The 19,987-nt window shown below is 52.3% G+C and overlaps 1 protein-coding gene across 1 annotated transcript in view; it reads right to left on the bottom strand.

Annotated features, from left to right (window-relative positions):
* Galnt2 (polypeptide N-acetylgalactosaminyltransferase 2) overlaps positions 1–18,931 on the bottom strand; it is a 120,748-nt gene extending 101,817 nt beyond the window's left edge. The window contains exon 1 of the mRNA XM_038313125.2: positions 18,747–18,931. Coding sequence (XP_038169053.1) covers positions 18,747–18,869 — 123 coding nt within the window. The 5' untranslated portion in view covers positions 18,870–18,931. The remainder of the gene's footprint in view (positions 1–18,746) is intronic.
* Between the last annotated feature and the right edge of the window lie 1,056 nt (positions 18,932–19,987).

The following is a 19,987-nucleotide window of genomic DNA, read 5'->3' as shown; positions in this document are numbered from 1 at the left end:
AAAGGTCTCTCTCAGATCCTTCCTCAGTGACTGGGTGGGCCTGGAATTCTACCAGGGAGACTGCTGGTGTTGACACCCAGCCTCTGAACTAAGGCCTCAACCTACCTGGCCCTCCACAGGCCTTCCTTCCCCACTACAATGGCAGAATGCCTAAGCATAGCAGCTGGGCTCCTAGTTACCAATGCAGGGCTGTAGCACACACAATTCTAGTTGTTCTTAATAAAAACCCGGAGTCAGATATCAGGGGGTGAAAGCGGAGATCGGGGAAGCAGTGCAGCCAGCCACTAGAGAGACCTTTTACCTCCACCGAATCCTTAGACCAAAAGGATGATCCTGTCCTCAGACTGCATGCTCAGACTGCATCCTCAGACTGTGTCCTCAGACTCACTGCATCAGACTGCTGCCTCAGATTGCATCTCAGACTGCATCTGAGTTTCTGTCTCCTCCTGCTTTATACTCCTCTCTCCACCCAGCCATACCTCTTTCTGTCTCCACCCCCCTAGTGCTGGGATTAAGGGCATGGGAATCCTAAATACTGGGATTAAAGGTGTGAGCCACCACGGCCTGGCCTCTAGTGGTTTAGCTCTGCACTTTGATCTTCAGGCAAGCTTTATTTGTTAAAACACAAACAAACTATCACTACAGAGGGTAGCCAGGCCCAAGGTCACATCCATTCAGCAGGCTGTCCCAAGTCCATGGGGCCTAGGTGTGAGAAGGAGCACTGGGATGGAGGAAGCAGAAAGTTCACCCACCAACATGGATCCTAGGGTCACCACTCTCTCAGGCTGGTCAATCCCCAAGAAAGATACAGTACTCCAGAACTCTTATATGTGCCTGGGATGCAGACCCAGCTATCTCAGAATTCACACTGTGGTGAGGAGCAGAGCAGAGCATCCTACCCTAATACCCCCTGTGCCCCAGGCAATACCATGGAGACCCCTTTCTCCCCGCGCGTAGATTTCTCCATTACATGAGACACGGACAGCAAGAAGGCTTCCCAGAGTTTGGTTTGGTGAGAGATTTTCCTGTGAGGGTTTTTTGGGTTTGTTTTTTGTTTTTTGTTTTTGTTTTTGCAGGTGACAGGTTTAAGATAGGGCTAGGCTGGCCTGGTACTCACTGAGATCCACCTGCCTCTGTCTTCTGAGTACTTGGATTAAAGGTATTTGGACTCCATCTGACCCCTCATGCTCATGGGCATGTAGTATTGGCCAGCATTGCATTCAGTCCTGTTCAAGGCCACATTTTTAGCATACCCAAGTATAGTAAAGACCAATCATACCCCTGTGCCTTGCTGGTCACTGACCAATTCAGAGGCAGCCCTTAGCTCCAGTGACAAACACACTGCCTGCCAACACAACTACACAACTGGAGACACTCGGAACAGCATAGTAACAGCACGGTGGAATGGAAGAGCTGTCTCTGCAGCAGCTGAGGCAGCCAGGTGACCACCATGAGTTCTGGGTATCTCTAGTCTGTGCCCAGTTTTACCTGCATGGCGTCACCTGGCTCTTATCGCCTTGTAAGGAGCTAGGAGCACGTATAACACAGGTGGGGGCCATGATTCAGAATCTACTTCCCATCTGTGAGGAGAAAGACCACTGGCCTCTGGCAGCCCAGGCACCTTGGGCAAGCAATGAATTTAAAGACAAACCAACAAGACACTCTTGCTCCCAGTTAACAATGAATGATCCTAAGGTTTCGAGGCTTACAAGGCTCTGACTGGTCCAGTGGTGACCTGTGCTACTCACCAAAGCTTTCTGGCTTACTAGAGTCAAGCAGCAGCAAGCTTCACCCTGGCCGAAGGCAGAGCTAGCGCATCAGATCCTGGCACTTCCTTAACTGAACAGGCTGCAGGGGCACATCTTCACTCAGTAATATCCCCACAGCAATAACCATTACTGTTTTATGACGTTGAAGGCAGCACCCACAATGATTTGTATAAGTTGAAAGGCTACCAAAAACGTCTTCACATGGAGATGCCTCATTCTCTGAGAAAATGTAAATCGTGCAGGCCAACATGTTGCCTTGTTTTGGTTACCATACGCACTAATCTTAACCGAATAGGCTTCTCTGAACCTATTGACAAGCAACAGGGGGTCCTAGAGTCCCCGGGATACTGACTGGTTGGGGTTGGGGCAGTATATCGTGGTGGACTGTGCTGAGCACTTGACAAGACACGGAGAAGCAGGGCCAGGATCAGCTTGGGGCCGCAAAGGCTCTGGGACACTGTCAGTTCTCCATCCGGGTTGCAAGGGCTCCGGGACTCTGTCAGTTCTCCATCCGGGTCGCAAGGACTCCAGGACTCTGTCAGTTCTCCATTCTACTCACAACAGATGGTCCTACACTTCCAGTTTTGATTTTAATTGTATAGAAAGTTTTAACCGTATTACTACTGTGCATGTATGTGATGTGCAGGTGAGTATGCACATGGACACCGAGAACAACTTTTAGGAGCTGGTTTTCTCCCTCCATCCTCAACTGCAGGAACAACCTCCACCTGGGTATAAGGAAACCCAAGGGAGGAGGTCAAATTGAGCCTCTATACCTCAAAGGGCTGGGACATTCAAGGTTGGGGCCCTAGGGACAGAGACGCACAGGGCGAGATGCTCCTTGCCTGAGGCTGGCGTCTCCAAAGGTGAGGGGCCAAAGTCTGTTAGTGCCAGGAAAACTAAAATCTGCAGCATTGCTACAGCAGGGCAACAGGAGCCAAAGAGGGACCAAGTCTTCACCTCCCACCTCCCTGGTCCCTCTCTCTCATATCTCTTTCCGGTGGAGGCTGGCAAGGTGCTGGAACAAGGCTTGGTGTAGCCCTAGCTTCGGTCACAGCAGGGCCAGATGGGTTGGGGAGAACAGCACAGGATAAATGGCACACTGAGACTCTGAAGAGGAGATAGCAGATCTTTGGGTAAGGAGCTCCACAGCATCAAGACTAAAGCAATTGAGCCAACTCTGACTGTAGAAGCCCGAAACCAATTTTTCCAAACCAGAAGACCAAGCAGCATCACACCAGCACAAGAACATCATGGAAAGCTCTGATCTGAGCAGCCCCTCCCCGAAGGATGAAGCCATGGAAGTGCATCCCAGCAGCTCCTGACAGTACATAAGGCGTGTGTACAGAGTACACACGGGCACAGACAGACCCGCTTGCCGAACTGCTCAGGACAGGTCCTGGGCCTCTGTGTTTTAAAGCCTGTCCAGGTATTTCTAAGTGCACCCAGACTGAGAACCATAAGGCCACTATGGAGGCTAACAGTAAAAGAGCCATGGAAGGGCAAGCTGTGCAGGAAAACCCAGATGGGGTGAGGTAGGGAAAGAAAGGGCAGCGGGATGGAATCAGAGGCTCCAGCTGGTCTTGGGACTCAAGTACAGGGGACTCCTCACCCTGCTTCCCTTCCATTTGGGAAATGCAGTAGTTAGTACTGGGCGCTAGATGAGACGGCTCTTAAAGTATGAAGACAAGACATGCTTTGGCAGGCCAGGCCTGGCCCCCACCCCGGGGGAGCCACACTAGCTGAAAGGGCTGTACCAACACTGGCTTAGAGTCTGCACACAGGAAGAGGGCGATGTCAACAAGGTGCCAGGCCCTCACAGGTGAGATTCAACACCTGTGCTGGGAGCCTACCCATGGGCCTTGCAGAGAGCTTTTCTCTGTGTCTTGGTGTTCTGTAACAGCTTCCTCCAAGACTGAAACATTCATTCCATCCTGCAGGAAATCCCTTAAACAAGAATACAAACAACTGAAAATAGTTTCAGAAGTCCCTGAAACTGATCAGACTCACGAGGCCCTCGCTGACAGAGGAAGCAATAAAAGCTGAGAGTGCCCCTGAGTGCACTCTAGGTTCCCAGTTTTGTGAGCTGTCACCCATGCTGGGGTGGGCTTTGGTAATGCAGATGTCTTTGAGTTATCTCGGCCCCTGTAAGTAACCCCAATAAAACTCATTGGCTCACCAAGTTAAGACCCTGGTGAGATCCATACTTTGGTCTGTTGTGGACTCCTTATCTGCAGTGGGTAGACATGTGTGTTGCGTCTCCCTCTCCCTAAGAAAAGTTTTGTAACACAACACTTGGCTGTCCCTGGCACACGAGAGCTTGCTAAGCAACAACCAGTGGTTCCTTCAGCAGCTGAGTCATAAGCCCCAGACCTGTATCTTACACCACGAGGAAAGTAGCTGAGACAAAGCTATGCATGTCCAGGTGAGCCAACCTCCACCAGGTTGCTCTGCTGCCCTGCAGCAGCAGCGTGTGGGCTCCAAGTGCCCTCTCATGGTGCTCCCGACACCCCCCCCCCCACACACACACACCTCTGTACTGTTCGAAAGCTTTACAATGTTACATCAACAGTTTCATAAGATCAGCTAGGCCACTGAGAATTCAAAGGCTCAGATGGAGGGAAAGGCTGTCATGAAAGGGGTGAAACAAGTTCTGACCCTGGGTGGCAGTCCACCCTGACCCAGCTCAGCATGCTGGTGCCATCTCCCACACTTCAGGTGCGGACTGCAACCCAACCTGCAAAAGCACCAGGGACTGATGGCTTAGTGCAAACACAGTGCAGGCAGGTCAGCAGAAGCTCAGTAACGCGTTCCAAGAGGCCTCACGTCTCGCCTACCCTTGTACCTACTGCACCGCAGAGAAAGCCAGACTCATCGCAGAAACAATGCTGACTCCCTACCAGCACTGAGGACCACCTCACACAGCAGATCCCAGTATAAAGACTAAAATGACTTAGAACCCATATGCTGGGCCCAGGAGAAGGGGCGACAGCCCACTCAACAGCGTGCACACAGCATCTGGGAACTGGCAGTGCCCTTTTCTACAGGCTGGAGAATGCGGGCAGTAGGGCGACCGACAATCTGAGAAAGCTGACAGGCCACACGGATATCTACCACTCCGGGCCATGAAGTTATAGCTGGTCCCAGTCACTCCAGATACACACTGAGAAAGATGCTGAGCCCACACTTCCATTCCCCTGCGGAAGTAAAGCCCAGAACACCTCCCCCCAGCACAGCACCACTTCACAGCAAGGCAGCTTTCTGAAGGACGTAGCAATGCCTTGGAGTAGGGATTTAAATCTTGAGGTCTCGACACACTGCAAGCACTACAGGCTCTAGATCACCTGCTCTTCGCCCACTCCCCTGCTCCTTTGGCCCGGCTGCTAACTGGTCTTTGACCTGTGCTTTCTCACCGATAGCCTTCTGGCTGTCAGCTAGGATGGCCAACTTTCCAGACCCTGTCAGCTATTCTGTGTGCAAAGTCCTCCCCGCCTTGACAGACAGCTGCCACACTTCCTCCCTGGAGTGAAACAGAAAGAATGGAAGGTGTCTAGGCCAGACACTTCTGCAGCTCAGCACTGTGAAAGGACAGAAAGAGTTACTTCGAGCAAGAAGGACAGAGGTGTCGTACGGACTTCCTTGGGGAGATGCAAACAAACACACCCCTAGACAAGGCACCAACAGACCAAAGGTAACCAAACTTCGAGAACTAAGAAGTTTACTGGGTTTACTTACAGAACACAGGTGACCCCCAAATCAGACACCCCCCCACAAAGTCTCACCTTAACCTGGACGCCGACTTTGCTATGGCTACACAGACGGAGTTAGCACTCAACCTTCCACACTCAATCTAGTCTATCACCTCCCAAGACTACAACACACACTTACAGCTGGGGTAGAACTGTGGCCAGCTAGCGGGGAGGACGGTGTAGGGAGGAGTGGCTGGAATCTCAGATGAAGATCATTATCCATAAAGAAAACTCAATGGCCACTTGCAGGTGGTCACAGATGCTCAGATTACGATGGTAGTAGTTGTTATACTTGAAGGGCAGCTCTACAATAGGCTCTCGGGGATGGTGTGATGCAAGGCCCTGGAAGGAAGGGAACACCTAGAGGCAGGGGACCCAGGAGAACCACCTGGGGAAAGGCATGGTGCATAAGAGAATCTCAGGAGTGGGCCACCAAAGGGGCAGGCATGAAGCATTGGAGTAAAACCAGCCTGGACACCTGTGGGACCGGAAAGGCAAAGCAGGCCAGGCACCTGTTCAGTAGCCACCCAGTCCAGTCACTAGCGCCACCTACTAACCTATGAGGCCTTCAATCTTCATTGCCCTGGGACCATCACTACTACATGGGGCCCACAAATGACACAGCCTCACAGAACCACAGCTTCTCTGTAACAACAGGGACCTTCCTGGATCCAAGACAGTACCAGGAGGCCCAAAAGAGAGAAAGACAGTCCAGGAAGATAAAGAAACTATTCTTCATCTAGCAACTCACCCCCATCTGCTCCCAGAAGCCCTCTCCAACAGAAGGGCCTCGCTGCTTCACAGAGGGAGGAGGAGCACATGTACAGTAGCGGCCGCAGAAAAGCCTCACTGCCCCCTTAGGCACCACCTCCATCTCTCGCTGACCCCAGCACACCCCTCATCAAGAGCAGTACAAACAGGGATCCAGTCACTCAGCATCCTCACTGTGCTGGTTTGAATAGGAATGGTCCCCATAGACTCATCTGTTGGGATGCTTGGCCCATAGGAAGTGGCGCTATTAGGAAGTGTGGCCTTGTTGGAGGAAGAGTGTCACTGTGGAGTCAGGCTCTGAGGTCTTATATGCCTAGTGTCAATCTCCTGCTGCTGCCTGCAGATCAAGATGTAGACCGCTCAGCTACCTCTCCAGCACCATGGCTGCCTATACGCTGTCATGTTTCCCACCATGACTATAATGGACTAAACATCTGAACTGTAAGCCAGACCCAATTAAATGTTTTCCTTTGATGGAAATGCCGTAAGTGGGCCATGAGTTTGAGGTCAGTCTGATCTACAAAGTAAATGACAGTTATAGAGAAACCCTGTTTCAAAAAAGAAAAAAGAAAAATTTTTAAAAAAAGGAGTTGTCACGGTCATTCTTCATAGCAATAGAAACCTTAACTATTTTAGACTATTTTTTGCTGGAATCATGACACAGTGAAGTTTGTTCATCTGTGATGCAGGAGTAAACATGGAAACTCTGCACCAATTGGCAGAGGCAGCTCTCGGGCCCTACAGGAGGCTGTGCTCACGCTGTATGGCTCCCCTCGCTCACACTGTACGGCTCCCCTCGTTCACACTGTACGGCTCCCCTCGCTCACACTGTATGGCTCCCCTCGTTCACACTGTACGGCTCCCCTTGTTCACACTGTACGGAGCCCCTTGCTCACACTGTATGGCTCCCCTCGTTCACACTGTACGGCTCCCCTTGCTCACACTGTACGGCTCCCCTCGTTCACACTGTACGGCTCCCCTCGTTCACACTGTATGGCTCCCCTCGTTCACACTGTACGGCTCCTCACTCACACTGTACGGCTCCTCGCTCACACTGTATGGCTCCCCTTACTCATTTGTCTTGCACGTGTCACTCGCCTACAACTTCAAAGGCAAGCAGAACTGAACTGATGAAATGAGGAAATCAGGACCTACGGGAAAGTTCCAGGTAACATGCAATTCTCAGACAGTAACAACTCCAGATGTTGAAATAACCAATTAACAATTAGTTTTAAAAAATTAATTATATAGCCACACAGTTAAAGCACACATCCTGATACAAATGTTCAAAGACAAGTTACCAGTGAGGAAGGGATGGAATTGGGAAAGAACTTTTGAGAAACCCAGTGCTGGGTATGAAGGCTGAGGCCTGTGCATTGGCTCTCACAATGGGACACCGCCCAGCCTACCATCCTCTGGACTCAGCTTCCTCAGGTGAAGAAGGAGCAAGAGTGCAGAGTCCTGTCACCTCAGCTCTTCCACAACAACCCACTGTGTAGAGGCTCCTTTCAGGGGGCATCACCTGGCTCCCACCTCTAACATAACCCTCAACACTAACAACAGCCGTCAAATGCTGAGCATCTGCTGGGTGACACCAGGACCGATCCCAACAGTTCACACACAGGAACCGCTCCCCACTGCAAACTGCTGAGACAGGCAACTGAGGAAACCGCACAGAAAGGCTAGGGGACTTGCCTGAGGTCACAGGGCCACCCAGGAAGCCTGGCGTAGGCCCAGGCCCAGGACTTGGCTGTGTCCTTTCTGCCACATCGCACCAGCCCTACAGAGGAACCCAGAGCCAGCACAGTGTCCAGGTTGTCTCCAACCCAAGTGGTCTTCAGCGTTTCTGTGTGACCCTCTAGTATTACGACCCCCAAACCTTGGTGACCAGGGCGCAGGGAATCATCTATCTGCAAATACTGGACTGAGCTCAGGTCTCACACTGGACCTGCTTACGGATCCTGGCAACTCGGAGGTCAGAAGCGGCAAACACCATGTGTGCCATCGCGTCCTGTTAGGGAGAAAAACCTCTAAAACAAAACACACTGCTGCAATGGTGCCGACACCAAGCCAGGAAGGAGAGAGTCCGTTTCCTAAAACGAAGGTACGAATTAGCTCATGCCATCGTAGGCAGATGATGGGTGGCCCACACTATTCCCTGATACCTACTGTTATGTGTTCTTGGTTTATATCAGGAACGAGACGCCCCAGCCCTTACCTGCCTCTTGAGCTCAATGGTGAACCTGGGCAGCTGCAGCCTTACCCTTCACAATGCCAGCCTTGGGCCTGGTCCTCAGACCACCCAGAAACCCAGACACTCCCCTCTGGGCTCATCCACATCAGCAGTTTAGATGGAGGATAAGCAGAGAACAGCCACATAATCAGCACCCTCCTGGTCTGAAGCTGTGGCTCTGACTCCCAGAGGGAGACCTGCTATTTGTGCCTATGTATCGGAGACACAGCTGGAAAACAAGCCAGCCAGTGCTGGCTTCCTGCAAGCAGCTACTGGGACCTTAAAACAGCCTGCCTTTGCTTTAGCATGACCTGGGGGATAGTCTGGTAACCTTGGAGTTTTCTAGAAATTTAATGTGTGTACAAAGGAAAAACTTCCCAGCCGAGTATGGCCTTAGGCCTAAAGGGAAGCAAGACAAATGGCAAGGGCTCAGAGCCTTTCAGGAACTGCAGCGACAGACTGATATAAATTGAAGTCACCAGGAATTACACCTTACAGAAAATATGCAGCATCACATCCTTGCCAAAATCACCGGTTACAAATACAACATAATATGTGGGACTTTTGCAACAACATCCTGGTGGAGGAACAAAAAGGAATAAAACATATTTATTAATCGTCTCCCACTCTGGCTTCCTGCCCATGGTAAGGCAAGGTGCTGACGTAGATATACAGGGCAACCAAGAAATCACTACTGAATAGCCACGCCAGCCTTGTTGGGTAAGGGGCTCTGAGCTACTGATGGCAGCTGAGGGGACAGTGGCTTGTGACTACCCTGATTCACACCCTGCCACCAAGTGCTCCTAGAAAGGTATCAAGGCAGTCAGGTGATTCTTACAGGAAAAAATGGCAACAAACGGTTAGTGCCTTCCTTTCAGGGTCTCCCAGCACTTCAAAGCAGCCCGCACAAAACCTCACTAGTGTTTCTGAACCCCAGAAGGGACTCCTCACAGACGCTAGCTGCTTGGTAGCTTAAGTCTCAATGTAAGACAGGACTGTCCTCTGTGACCTGGCACCCAAAGTGACCTCTCACACGGTTAGTACTCCAGAATGTTTCTGAATGGCTGTACGCTCACAACTACTCTCTGAAATAAGTAGTGCCTGTCAATCAGGATTCTGGGAAATCTGTCATAAAGAGGCCCGGAGAACAACTAGGCTCTCCTGGGTGGGAAGAGCCGGGCCCTAACTGCTTCATTCTGAGATGGTTTTGCAGTTGAACTTCAGAAACTGGTATGTCTCTGAAAACCATCCAAGACTCTGTAAGCCAGGCTAGGGCCTCAGTGCATCACCGCAGGCTCAGAGTCTCAATCTGCTGGGCATGTCAAAAGCTTAAACAAAAATCCAAAAACAATAATCCCTGGAAATCCCATGAGATGGGAACAGACGGTGAAACGGAGAACTCGGCAGGATTCAGGGTTGGGGTGGCTAATTACACAACTGCCAAGACACCTTGGTTGCCCTCCCTTGGGAAATGCTGTCACCAACGATTTTAGTGATACAGTGGACAACTGAAAAAAAGCAGACAGAAAGTGACTTAGGGTGGCTGGACTCAGAAAAGGTTTTGGAAACACTTTATCCAATATATTCCACTTATGTTTTCCTTTGTGTCTATGAACAAGAGTGATATATAGGAAAATCAATGTCTAATTAAGTCAGAAAGGGCTTTTTCAGTGATTAGAAACTAAAAGGGTTAGCGAATAGAAAGCACGCTATTTAGTTCAGTGGACAGCTTTCTCTCCTAGTGGCACACAAACTACAGAGTATTTTACAAACAAGGGAGCCCTGGAGCTGATGAAAAAGAATTACAGATGGACAAAATTGAGTTGGGAAGACAAACTGCCAAGGCCGGGTGGGCAGGGACAGAGAGAAGGTGGCCTCTGGAAGCAAAGGTCCGGCAAGTGGGTCAACAAGAAAGCCCACGCAGTTAGAACAGGACGGTCAGGCCTCAAGGCATCCCATGCTGGGCCAAGCGGCTGCACCAAGGCACCACATAAATTCCCAGTGTGAGCGTCTATACTCGCCCCAGACCTGGAGAGAGCTTAATTTATAGGCCGTTTCCAGTCCAAGTCTTTAATTTGCATGAGCTCCTCAAGCTCCCATCCCAAGTGATTCGGCTGAGAAAGACCTTTCATCTGACGTCTGTCCATTTCCCAAAGCCAGAAATCAAAGGTCACACCTGGGCTGGCCTTCCAGGAAGCTATCAGAAGCCACCGCAGCACTCCTTCCCGTACTACCTATCCTGGGCTGCCACATAGCCACTCTAGCTGTTTGCTCCCAGAAGCCCCTGTGTAACAACTCCCTCCCCCACAGATACCTGCCTATCCTGGGAGTAAAGCTGACAGATAGCTCTCACCTGGGGAACCCTCAGGAATTATGTGTTTATCAGGTGATGTCCCTCAGCAACTCCAGACAGTGAGGTCACAGCTTCATCTTGCTTTCCACAAAAATACCACAGACCCCAGAACCCACGATACCAAGTGCCACCTCCCCAAAGCAGGGCACCATAGACCCCGGAACCCATGATACCAAGTGACACCTCTCCAAAGTGGAGCACCATAGACCTTAGAACCCATGATACGAAGTACTACCTCCACAAAGTGGGGCACCAGCAGGTTCTAGCTTCTGCCCTCTTGCAATTGTGAGGGATGAACAAGCCCACCTGCACCTCCAGCCGCTCCTGGGGATGGAGCAGTAATGGAGACCCTTGACCACAACAGGAGCTCAAGACCTGAGCTCTGACATGTGGGGACAACTCTGTATATTCACGATGTCCTTTCATAGACCCTAAACCATAAACTGTCTCCCTACCCGCCCTGCTGCCCCTCACAGACTAGCTCAGGAATCCAGAGACTAGCCCAAACACAGCTAGCTAGTCTACCACACACTCAACTGTAGGTGTCTTTTGGAACTGAGAACAATAGGAGGGTAAGGGGCCAGGGCGCGGCAGGTAACTTGGCATTCACCAGGTGCATGGGTAACCAAGTGAACAGGAACAGGAAGCCCAGGCAGCCTGTGACAGAAGAGCTCTGCTGGTGCACTACAGGCAGTGACCCCTGGAAACTGGTTTATTCTAGACACTGAGCACAGATGAAGATGGGCAGAAAGGCTGGACACTGGGGAGCCTGGGAGCCTGGGGGCCTCGGGAGCAGAGAACACTACAGGCTGGACTCACTCTCTCCATGATCTGCATGTCCTCTGCCCCATCCCCCTTAAGCTGCTGGGTGCCAGCACCGCCCTTTATGTTACACTGTCTGCTGTCCTCCCGGCCCCACCCCTGTGGAGTCAAGAATCAGTCTGCTGGGTTCCCAGGAGGATTCCAGACACGGCTGTGCTAGGCACACAGCGTCTCAAGAGACACATGGTGAGAGAATAAAAGGCACAGACCCTGGCACCACTCTCCTGGCCAGTGCAGCATCGAGGACAGCTGCTTCGGGTCAGGCCAAAGCCTGCGGGTAAGAGGGTAGATCTAATGGTGGACAGAAAGAAACCTAAGTAAGGCAAGCAGCCTGCTGCTGCTATCAGAGCACTCCTGAGCGTGGAGGTCACAGGGTACCTTCCCAGAGTCGCCACATCGTAAGGGAAAGGACACTGACAATCAAGGAAGGGGTCGAGGAAGCCTGGGGGGTTCACAGCCACATCCATTCAGGAGACAGGTGCCACCACAGCCCAAATGATTCCCTACCCACAAGCTCTGCGACCCTGGGAAAGCCTCTTGCCTTTCTTGCCCTTCGGTTTCTTCAATATGATAGAAGCTTTCAGGACATACATGGCGTGCAGCAGGTGCTAGGCAGGTATCTGCTAGATTGTAAAACTCCATTCTCACCTGAGTGCCCCTAAAGGGGGCCTACCACAGATAGACCTCAGAGAGTGGCTGTTTCCTTCTGAGAAGGCCCAGCCACAAAGGTGCAAGGAGAAAAAGCAAAAGCTAACAGTCCCATCAACAGGTGAGTCAATCCTGTCTCATGCCCTGGCAGGACCTGGTATGACCAGGGGCACTGGCACCCAGTGTGCCAGGCTGACGAGGCTGTGAACCTCCCACAGTAGAGGATGTCATCATGAAGACAAGTCCTCCAGCCCCAAAGCTGGATGTGAGAAAGCCCAAACAGTGCAACCGCTGCCCCTGCGAAGACAGACACTGCAATTCAGGGGGCCCTGCCCCATCCCTTTCCAGGTCCTCCTCCTCCTAGAGAGAGACAGGAGCTGCTGGAGGATTAGCTGGCCAGCAAGGGGGCTTGGAAGAGACTGCTCACACCACGGGGCAGGGCGCTTCTAGGAGGAAGGAAGCAAATGGAAGGGACCATTCACCGGATGACAGCCTGCAAGGAGAGGTTGGGCCACGGTGACAGGTACGGCTTGGCCCCAGAAAGCCACCCTCCACTGCGGCTGTCAGAACCAGCTTCAGAGTGACTTGTGGCGCCAAGGAAAATTCAAACTGCAGCCCCGCGAGTGAGACTTCAAGTGAGGGGGCCTGCTTTTCCACACGTCCAGCCCAGATGAATGTCGGCATGCTAAGAAACCCAATCTGTTCATCACAACGCACACTTTCTGGGCCCACACTACTGGACAGGGTTAAGTACAGACGAGTCAGCTTTACAGTCCAAACCATGTGGGAAGAGGGCTGGGCAGCTTCACAGCCTTTCCAGGCCCAGGAACCTAAAGAAAAAAAGGGTTCCAGCAGGTGAGCCGATCAGTGTCGAAGCCTGAGACCACACCCCCACAGCGGAAATGGCCTAGTCTCTGGGGAGAGGTGCATGGAGACCTTCTAGACTGGAACCTCTGAGCCCGGGTTAGTCCTGAGTATAAAGTCAGGGTCAAAGGTCAGCGAGTCTTCCCACCCAGGGAGAACAAGGTCAAGTTCTGTCCAGGCCAGGAGAGGCTGTGGTGAGCTCCTCTGTATATCAGAGTGACAGTGGCCACACAGCTAGCAGAGCTGCCCACCAGGCCCAGCCTGTCCTGGAAGCTCCGTGGAAGCCTTTGTAGGAAGCACTACTGGATCCTTGCCTCAGAAGAGACCTCAGCAGGAAGGAGCTGAGTACATGTGTGTGGAAGGCCAGGACTCAAGGCAGACAGCAGTGAGAGCCAACACTGGCACCTGCTTTGACCCAACAGGGAAGTGGCAGGAGTCCTACTGGGTGACAGGGTTCACCCTTAGCTGCTCAATGTGGAAAGGGGCCAAGAGGGAGACTGTCTTTCTCAAAAATACAGGGGGCAGAGGGCACGGAGAGACAAGCAGCTAGAGCCTTGGGGGGGGGGCGATCTAGGTGTTTAAGACAGTGGCAGCCAGGCTGTATGACCTGGTGACATCACGACCCCACTCTGCCTAGCTAGCAAATCTTAGTGTCACCCTCAAGCCGAGCTCTCAAGGGAGTGGGCTTGGCCAAGTCCCAGGTTTCTCACAGTGCATTCAGCTGGGCCTGCAGAAGACTATCCAAAACCGCCCAGAAACACCTGCAGGCTTCCTGGCCTCTGCCTGAGCCCCCACTCAGTGACCAGGCAGCCACCACTGAACATGTACAGGGGCATCAGGGCAGCTTTGGGCTGACATCACGTCCTCTCAAAGAAACACAGTAGTCAAAACCCTGAGACTACAGCAGCAGCAGCAGCAGCAGCAGCAGCAACAGCAGGGAAGCTACAAACATCCCTGTCTTCCGGACCTAACTGTTCTTCCAACCACCTCTCACAACCCTTAGACACAAAGGATGGCAAACAGCCTCCAACCCCCACCACTCCCTTCCTCCCAGCCTTGCTGGGGAGATCACAGCAGGCTTACAGCCTCAGAAAAGCTCTCCTGTTCCCAGGGCCTTGCCACCCCTCCCAACCACCACAGCAGTTAGCCCTGCAAGCTGAGCCGACTGAGGGCCCCAAGCCACTGGCAAACAGGTTCATTTTCACTACTGCGGAGGGCCCAGGGCATAGCTCACTATCTTTGTAGTGTTTACAGTCACAATCTGTTTCTATTGTGTTTGCACTCCTATGGGCAGCCACAACAGAATTCTACATGGGACTCTACTTTCTTTAAGGAGGCTAATCTTACAGTGTAGACGAGGCTATTGCTGGGCTTTCCCTGGCAGTCTTCCCGCCTCCACTACTGTTGTTCTGAAGCAGGATCTCATATAGCCCAGGCTGGCCTGGACTTGAATGTCCTATGTATGAAAAGGTGACCTTGAATTCCTGATCCTCCCGCTTCCACCTCCCAAGTGCTAGCATGACAACCTATGTCATCACACTTAGTGCAAATGGCCTTTTTGAAATTGCACACTTATCACTGCTAACCTGCTGGCACAGGTAACAACACTGTGCACGGCAGCCTCTTACTAGCCTTCAATAATCACGGCGACACTTCCCAACGAGGGATAGGGAGGAGTGGAGAGCCCAGAGCCTACCCTGTCAAACTCAGGTGCACCTCCAGCCCAATCAGGGAGGAGTGGGAAGGCCGGAGCCTACCCTGCCAAACTCAGGTGCACCTCCAGCCTGATCAGGGGAGGAGTGGGGAGCCCTGGGCCTATCCTATCAAACTCAGGAGCACTTCCAGCCCGATCAGGGGAGGAGTGGGGAGCCCCGGGCCTATCCTATCAAACTCAGGAGCACCTCCAGCCCGATCAAGGAGGAGTGGGGAGGCCAGAACCCACCCTGTCAAACTCAGGTGCACCTCCAGCCCTCTCACCATCATGGACTTTACCCTCCACACCTCACCTACTTCCTTTACTGGCAGTTGGCTACTGGGAACCCTACTAAGACACCACTGCTGGGTACAGAGCTGGTATGAGTGTCCCCAGGGTTTTCCCATAGATGGCTCATTAACAGCATCCAAGATCCCAGCACAAACCCAGAAGGGACCCCCCACACCCCTCCCCGCAGACCTGTCCCTCAGGAGCTATGCAAAGAAGATAACACCCAGATACACAGTTAACCAGAAACAAAGACCTCACAGGATTCTGGCTCACTCCACTTCAGGAGTCGGGGGATTGTTCTCTGCTGCTTTCTTTCTACATCAGTTATTCAGCAATGGTTTTTTAGAAAGCCATGGTACCAGGATGCTAATCTCCCAAGGTTATTATGAGAGAACTGGGTCGGAGATGAGCGGTGAGGGAGGGAGGGTCACTACGCACACGGAAGAAAACAAGGTGGTTGGTACTTGGCACCAATGGAGGCACTGAGCCACCACTTTCCGGTTGCATGTCTAGACGGTACTGGTTCCCTCCAAACCAGCCAAATGAACTAGCAAGCCAGTTTGTCAAGGGATGCCCTCTGCAGGACAGCATAGCCCCTAGCCCCTTCTCTTTTATAGCCTACTGTTCTCCCACTGAGTATCCCCACAGTCCCTCCCTAGTTCTTAGAGAAGCCCCTCCCCCAGTGTTTCCTTCTAGCGCCCAAATGACAAACATCTACACCTGGGGCCCAGCGCAAGGCTGCAGCACAGGTAGCAGCTCCCAGGAAGAGCGATGGGTACCTCAAGCACTTAGGCAGTCCATGAAGAAGACTTTCGGAGCTCACTGCTCTCCTACTGGGAACCCTTCCTGTGGCTACACTTCAGCCAGAGGCAGCTTCCTTTCAACAGAAAGCCTTTCCTCTCCTCGGCAGCTCCATCCACTGCCAGCATACCAGGGCCCCAGGGAAATATAACATGATTAAACTTTTAAAGCATTTAAGATGCTCAAAGGAAAGGCATTCTTGAAGTGCAAATCATCAGTTTAGGGAGGAAAGAGTAAATATGGCAGGGGGAGATACCTATACAAATGAAATGCAATTTTAAACATCATGCACAAATTGCTTTAACATAGCGCCTCAGCATTGCGGAATCTCAGCACTGAGTGCCGGCTTTTCCAGCAAATGCTGACAGTTGGTTTTCAACTTCTTGGTTCGTTCAATCTGCAGTCTGAGGTGAGCTGACTTTCTGGGTTTTGCTAAATGAAGAACAGCGGTTCTGAGAGGAGTTGTTTAGCAGGCAGGGCACACCGCACACAGCCTGGCCTGGCTGCTGAAGCAGCAGAAATCCTAACAGGATACTCTCAGACAATCCCCAAAGCACAATCCTGAAGCTTGGGGCCTCATGGGGGGGGGGGAGAGGGGGAAGACACTAGGGCATAAAGAAACTAACAGAAGATAGGACAAGAGCCCTGCTACCAGCAGTACCAAACACAAGAATACTGCCTGCATGTGTCTAAATAAATAAATAAATAGCCCCAGGCTTTCAATAACTCCACTTTTCGCATCCATGGGGTACAAGCTCAACAAACCCCAAATTTTCTCCTATCATGAGGATGAACTAACTAAATGTGGGAAGCGTACTAAAGGATTCGAGATGGCACTCCACGGTTCTGGGGCATCTTCTGTCTCAGGGTCCACCCAGCTACATGAATGAGAACACAAAGCCTACAGCATTTACACACTCTTCCTCCTCCTACAGACCACTAAACCAGGATACTTCCAGTCAGGATTACATTTTATGGCTCACTGACAAAACAGAATCCCAGGTCCTCAATCCACGTTTAACTCCCCCACTATTTTCTGCATGCAGAACACAAAGAAGTCCTGGGCTTTCTTCAAACCGGTTTTCTTCAAACCTAAAGCTCATGCCTCAGCGGCATCCAGAGGACTTTACTGGGGAAACAGCCAACTGTCTGCCCACTGAAGCCCCTAAAGGTAGGGCGATAACCCCCCAGGGGCTGCTGCCACAGGTGCCTCTCTACATACCTGTGCCGATTCAACGCGTTGTCAGTTTGCTTTACTTCGTGTGCATAGGAGAAAAAAAAAAACCATTGCCAGCAGCCAGGCTAGTCCCAAGGTGGGGAATGTCTACTAGGGAAGCAAAGTTGGTACAAACCACACCTGCTCAGAGCCACTGGCTTTCTCCAAATATAAATAAATAAATAAATAAATAAATAAATAAATAAATAAATAAATCTGGGTTGCTTAAAAACTAACAGGGGCTCACAACACACTCATCATTCAGAAAGCAGAGCTGGAAGTCAGTGTCCAGGCCACACAAGCCAAGCACTGTTTCCACTTTCGCTGTTGCAAATAAAAATGAATCACGAAATCCTCCAAGAGCGGAATAAGACACTGCCACCTCCCTCGCTCTATAACTGCAGCTGGAAAACTTAAAGATGCCGGAAGGGAAAGGGAGTCATCCAAGTGCCCTTGACATTCAGGGTCTGACTAGGGGTAAAGTCGGGTACTAGTGACAGTCCTTCCTACTCAAGACCCTATTCCCTATCTCCCGCAGCCAGGGCTACTTCCATCCAGTCTTTTCCGGTCGCGTAGTGTCACTCAGCATCAAGTAAGGAGGGTTACAGGGCTTTGTAAAAGAAAGCTATGCTTTGAGGCTCATTAGCTAGTAACACATCGCAGAACCCTCCGGAGAGGCTACAACGGCCCAGAGTAGACAGCACCAACACACCGACAAGGCTCACGTTCTAGGTACCCAAGCCTAGCGCCGAGTCAGGACCTACGAGCTCTAAGCAACCCGTGGTCCCCACGTCCTCACTACTCGGTCCTCAGAGGAGGACCCATCAGAAATACACACGGAGGGACTTGGGGCTAGAAATGGCAAGTGCAAGAGGTTAGACAGTTCCCGCCGCCGCGCAGGGTCAAAACCGGAGGTGGGCAGTGTAGCGAGTAGGAGGGGAAGTCTGGCAGAACCGCGATACATCCTCACTGACTGAGTGCAGGGTGAGGGGCAGCGGGTGAAATCACGCCTCTGATCTCTCGAGCACCAGGGTTCTGGCGGGACCGAGATCCCCATGATCCCGGAGCAGGACGTCGAGAGTCGGGGTTCGAGTTGAGAGGAGTGTGGCTCTCAGGGAGCACAGGGTCTCAGGTGACAACGATCCCCAAGATCCCGGAGCAGGGAATGGGGGTTCTGGGGCGAACGAGGTGGAGTGCAGAGCAGGGGGCAGGGAGTCTGGCCCCTACGTTCGCGGCACAGGGAGCGGAGAGCTGTGGATCCACCGAGACAACAGTGCCCAAGATCCTTGCACAGGGCAGTATGTGGCCTCGGGTGCCCGCGCCCCCCGTGCAGGAGGCAAGTCGCTGGACCCAGAGCCCCTGGAAAGCAGAGCAGGGCCGGGGCTCGCACTCCTGGCCTGAGAGCCCGAAGGAAACTTGACTCGCGAGTCCGGGCCAGGGTCCCCGCGCCTGCTTCCCGGAGCCGGCAACCACTCTCGGTGCACGGCGCCTCCCAGCCGCAGGCCCGGGTTGGCGCACAGGCCTCGCGGCACTCACCTTCCTGCCGGCGCCGCCCGCGCCCGCGGCCAGCGCGGAGCCGCCCCCCGAGTACATGTAGTAGGCGATGCCCAGCACCCAGAGCAGCGCGAAGCACAACAGCATCCGCGAGCGCCGCCGCATCCTCGCACTGGGCGGCCGCCGGGCAGCTGTCGGCGCGGCGGGCGGAGCGCGCGGCAGGCGGAGCGCGGGGCGGCGGCGCGGGAAGACGCGGCAGCGGGCGGCGGGCGGCGCTCAGCGCCCGGCAGGAAGCGGCGGCCCGGCGGCGAGGTCAGGGAGCAAAGGGCGACCAATCGACGCCGAGGGGCGGGGTTCTCGGGGGCGGGGCCGAGTCTCCATGGCAGCGGCGCCCCGCCCACCTCGCTTCTCTGGGAGTGGCAGGTGGCGGTCTCCGAGGCTTGCTGGAGGATTCCCAAAGACCTGAAGTGGTCCTAATTCAGTCTGCAGAGGACGCCCCGGTGTCCATCTCATTTGCTATTTGAGCAAATATTTGGATTTTTATTTTTTATTTTTCCTTTTTTTTTTTTAAGTACATTCTATAACCCAGACTGGCCTCGAACTCACTCACCATCTAGCCCAAGCTGGCCTCAAGCTCACACACTCCTCCTGCATCAGACTCCTGAGTCTTGGGATGATAGTCATGTTCCCACCCTGCAGTTCGAACAAGATTGAGTCAGGGAAGGTAGGTTTCAAGGAACTTGCTGGTGAAGATGAGCCAGCCTGCTCTTAAGAGCAAAACCAGGTGGTTTTAAATAAACATGAAAACGAGGAGAGAAGGATGGCGATTTATGTTTTTAAATCTTTTTTTCCATTGGTTGCTTTCCTGAAGGAATGAGGTGAGTAGAGTAATCTACTTAATAGAGCAGGCAGTCAGTTCTCTGACAGCAACTCTCTGGTGACTATAACCTTGGCCATGCCCTTGTGACTCTCTAAGTCTCTGTGTCTGAAAAAGGTTTTCCAGTATTTGAGAGACTGCAAATATTACTGAGATCTGCACAGACTCAGGAGGCAGGGACCCCTGAGAGGTAGTCTACCCAACCCTGAACAAACCAAAGGCACAAGTAAGCCTTTGCTACCAGGATTGTGAGACTCTCATGAACTTTAGAAATGAGGAAGAAGAGTTATTCTGTTCCAATAGGCACCCCATTCTAGCAGACACCCCATTCTAGCAGACACCCCATTCTAGCAGACACTCCATTCTAGCAGACACCCCATTCCAGCAGACACTCCATTCCAACAGA

The sequence above is a fragment of the Arvicola amphibius genome, chromosome 15 (genome assembly GCF_903992535.2).
Source record: "Arvicola amphibius chromosome 15, mArvAmp1.2, whole genome shotgun sequence".
Classification (NCBI taxonomy): Eukaryota; Metazoa; Chordata; class Mammalia; order Rodentia; family Cricetidae; genus Arvicola; species Arvicola amphibius.
The sequence above is the reverse complement of the archived record's forward strand: the minus strand, read 5'-3'. Positions and strand labels throughout refer to the sequence as shown.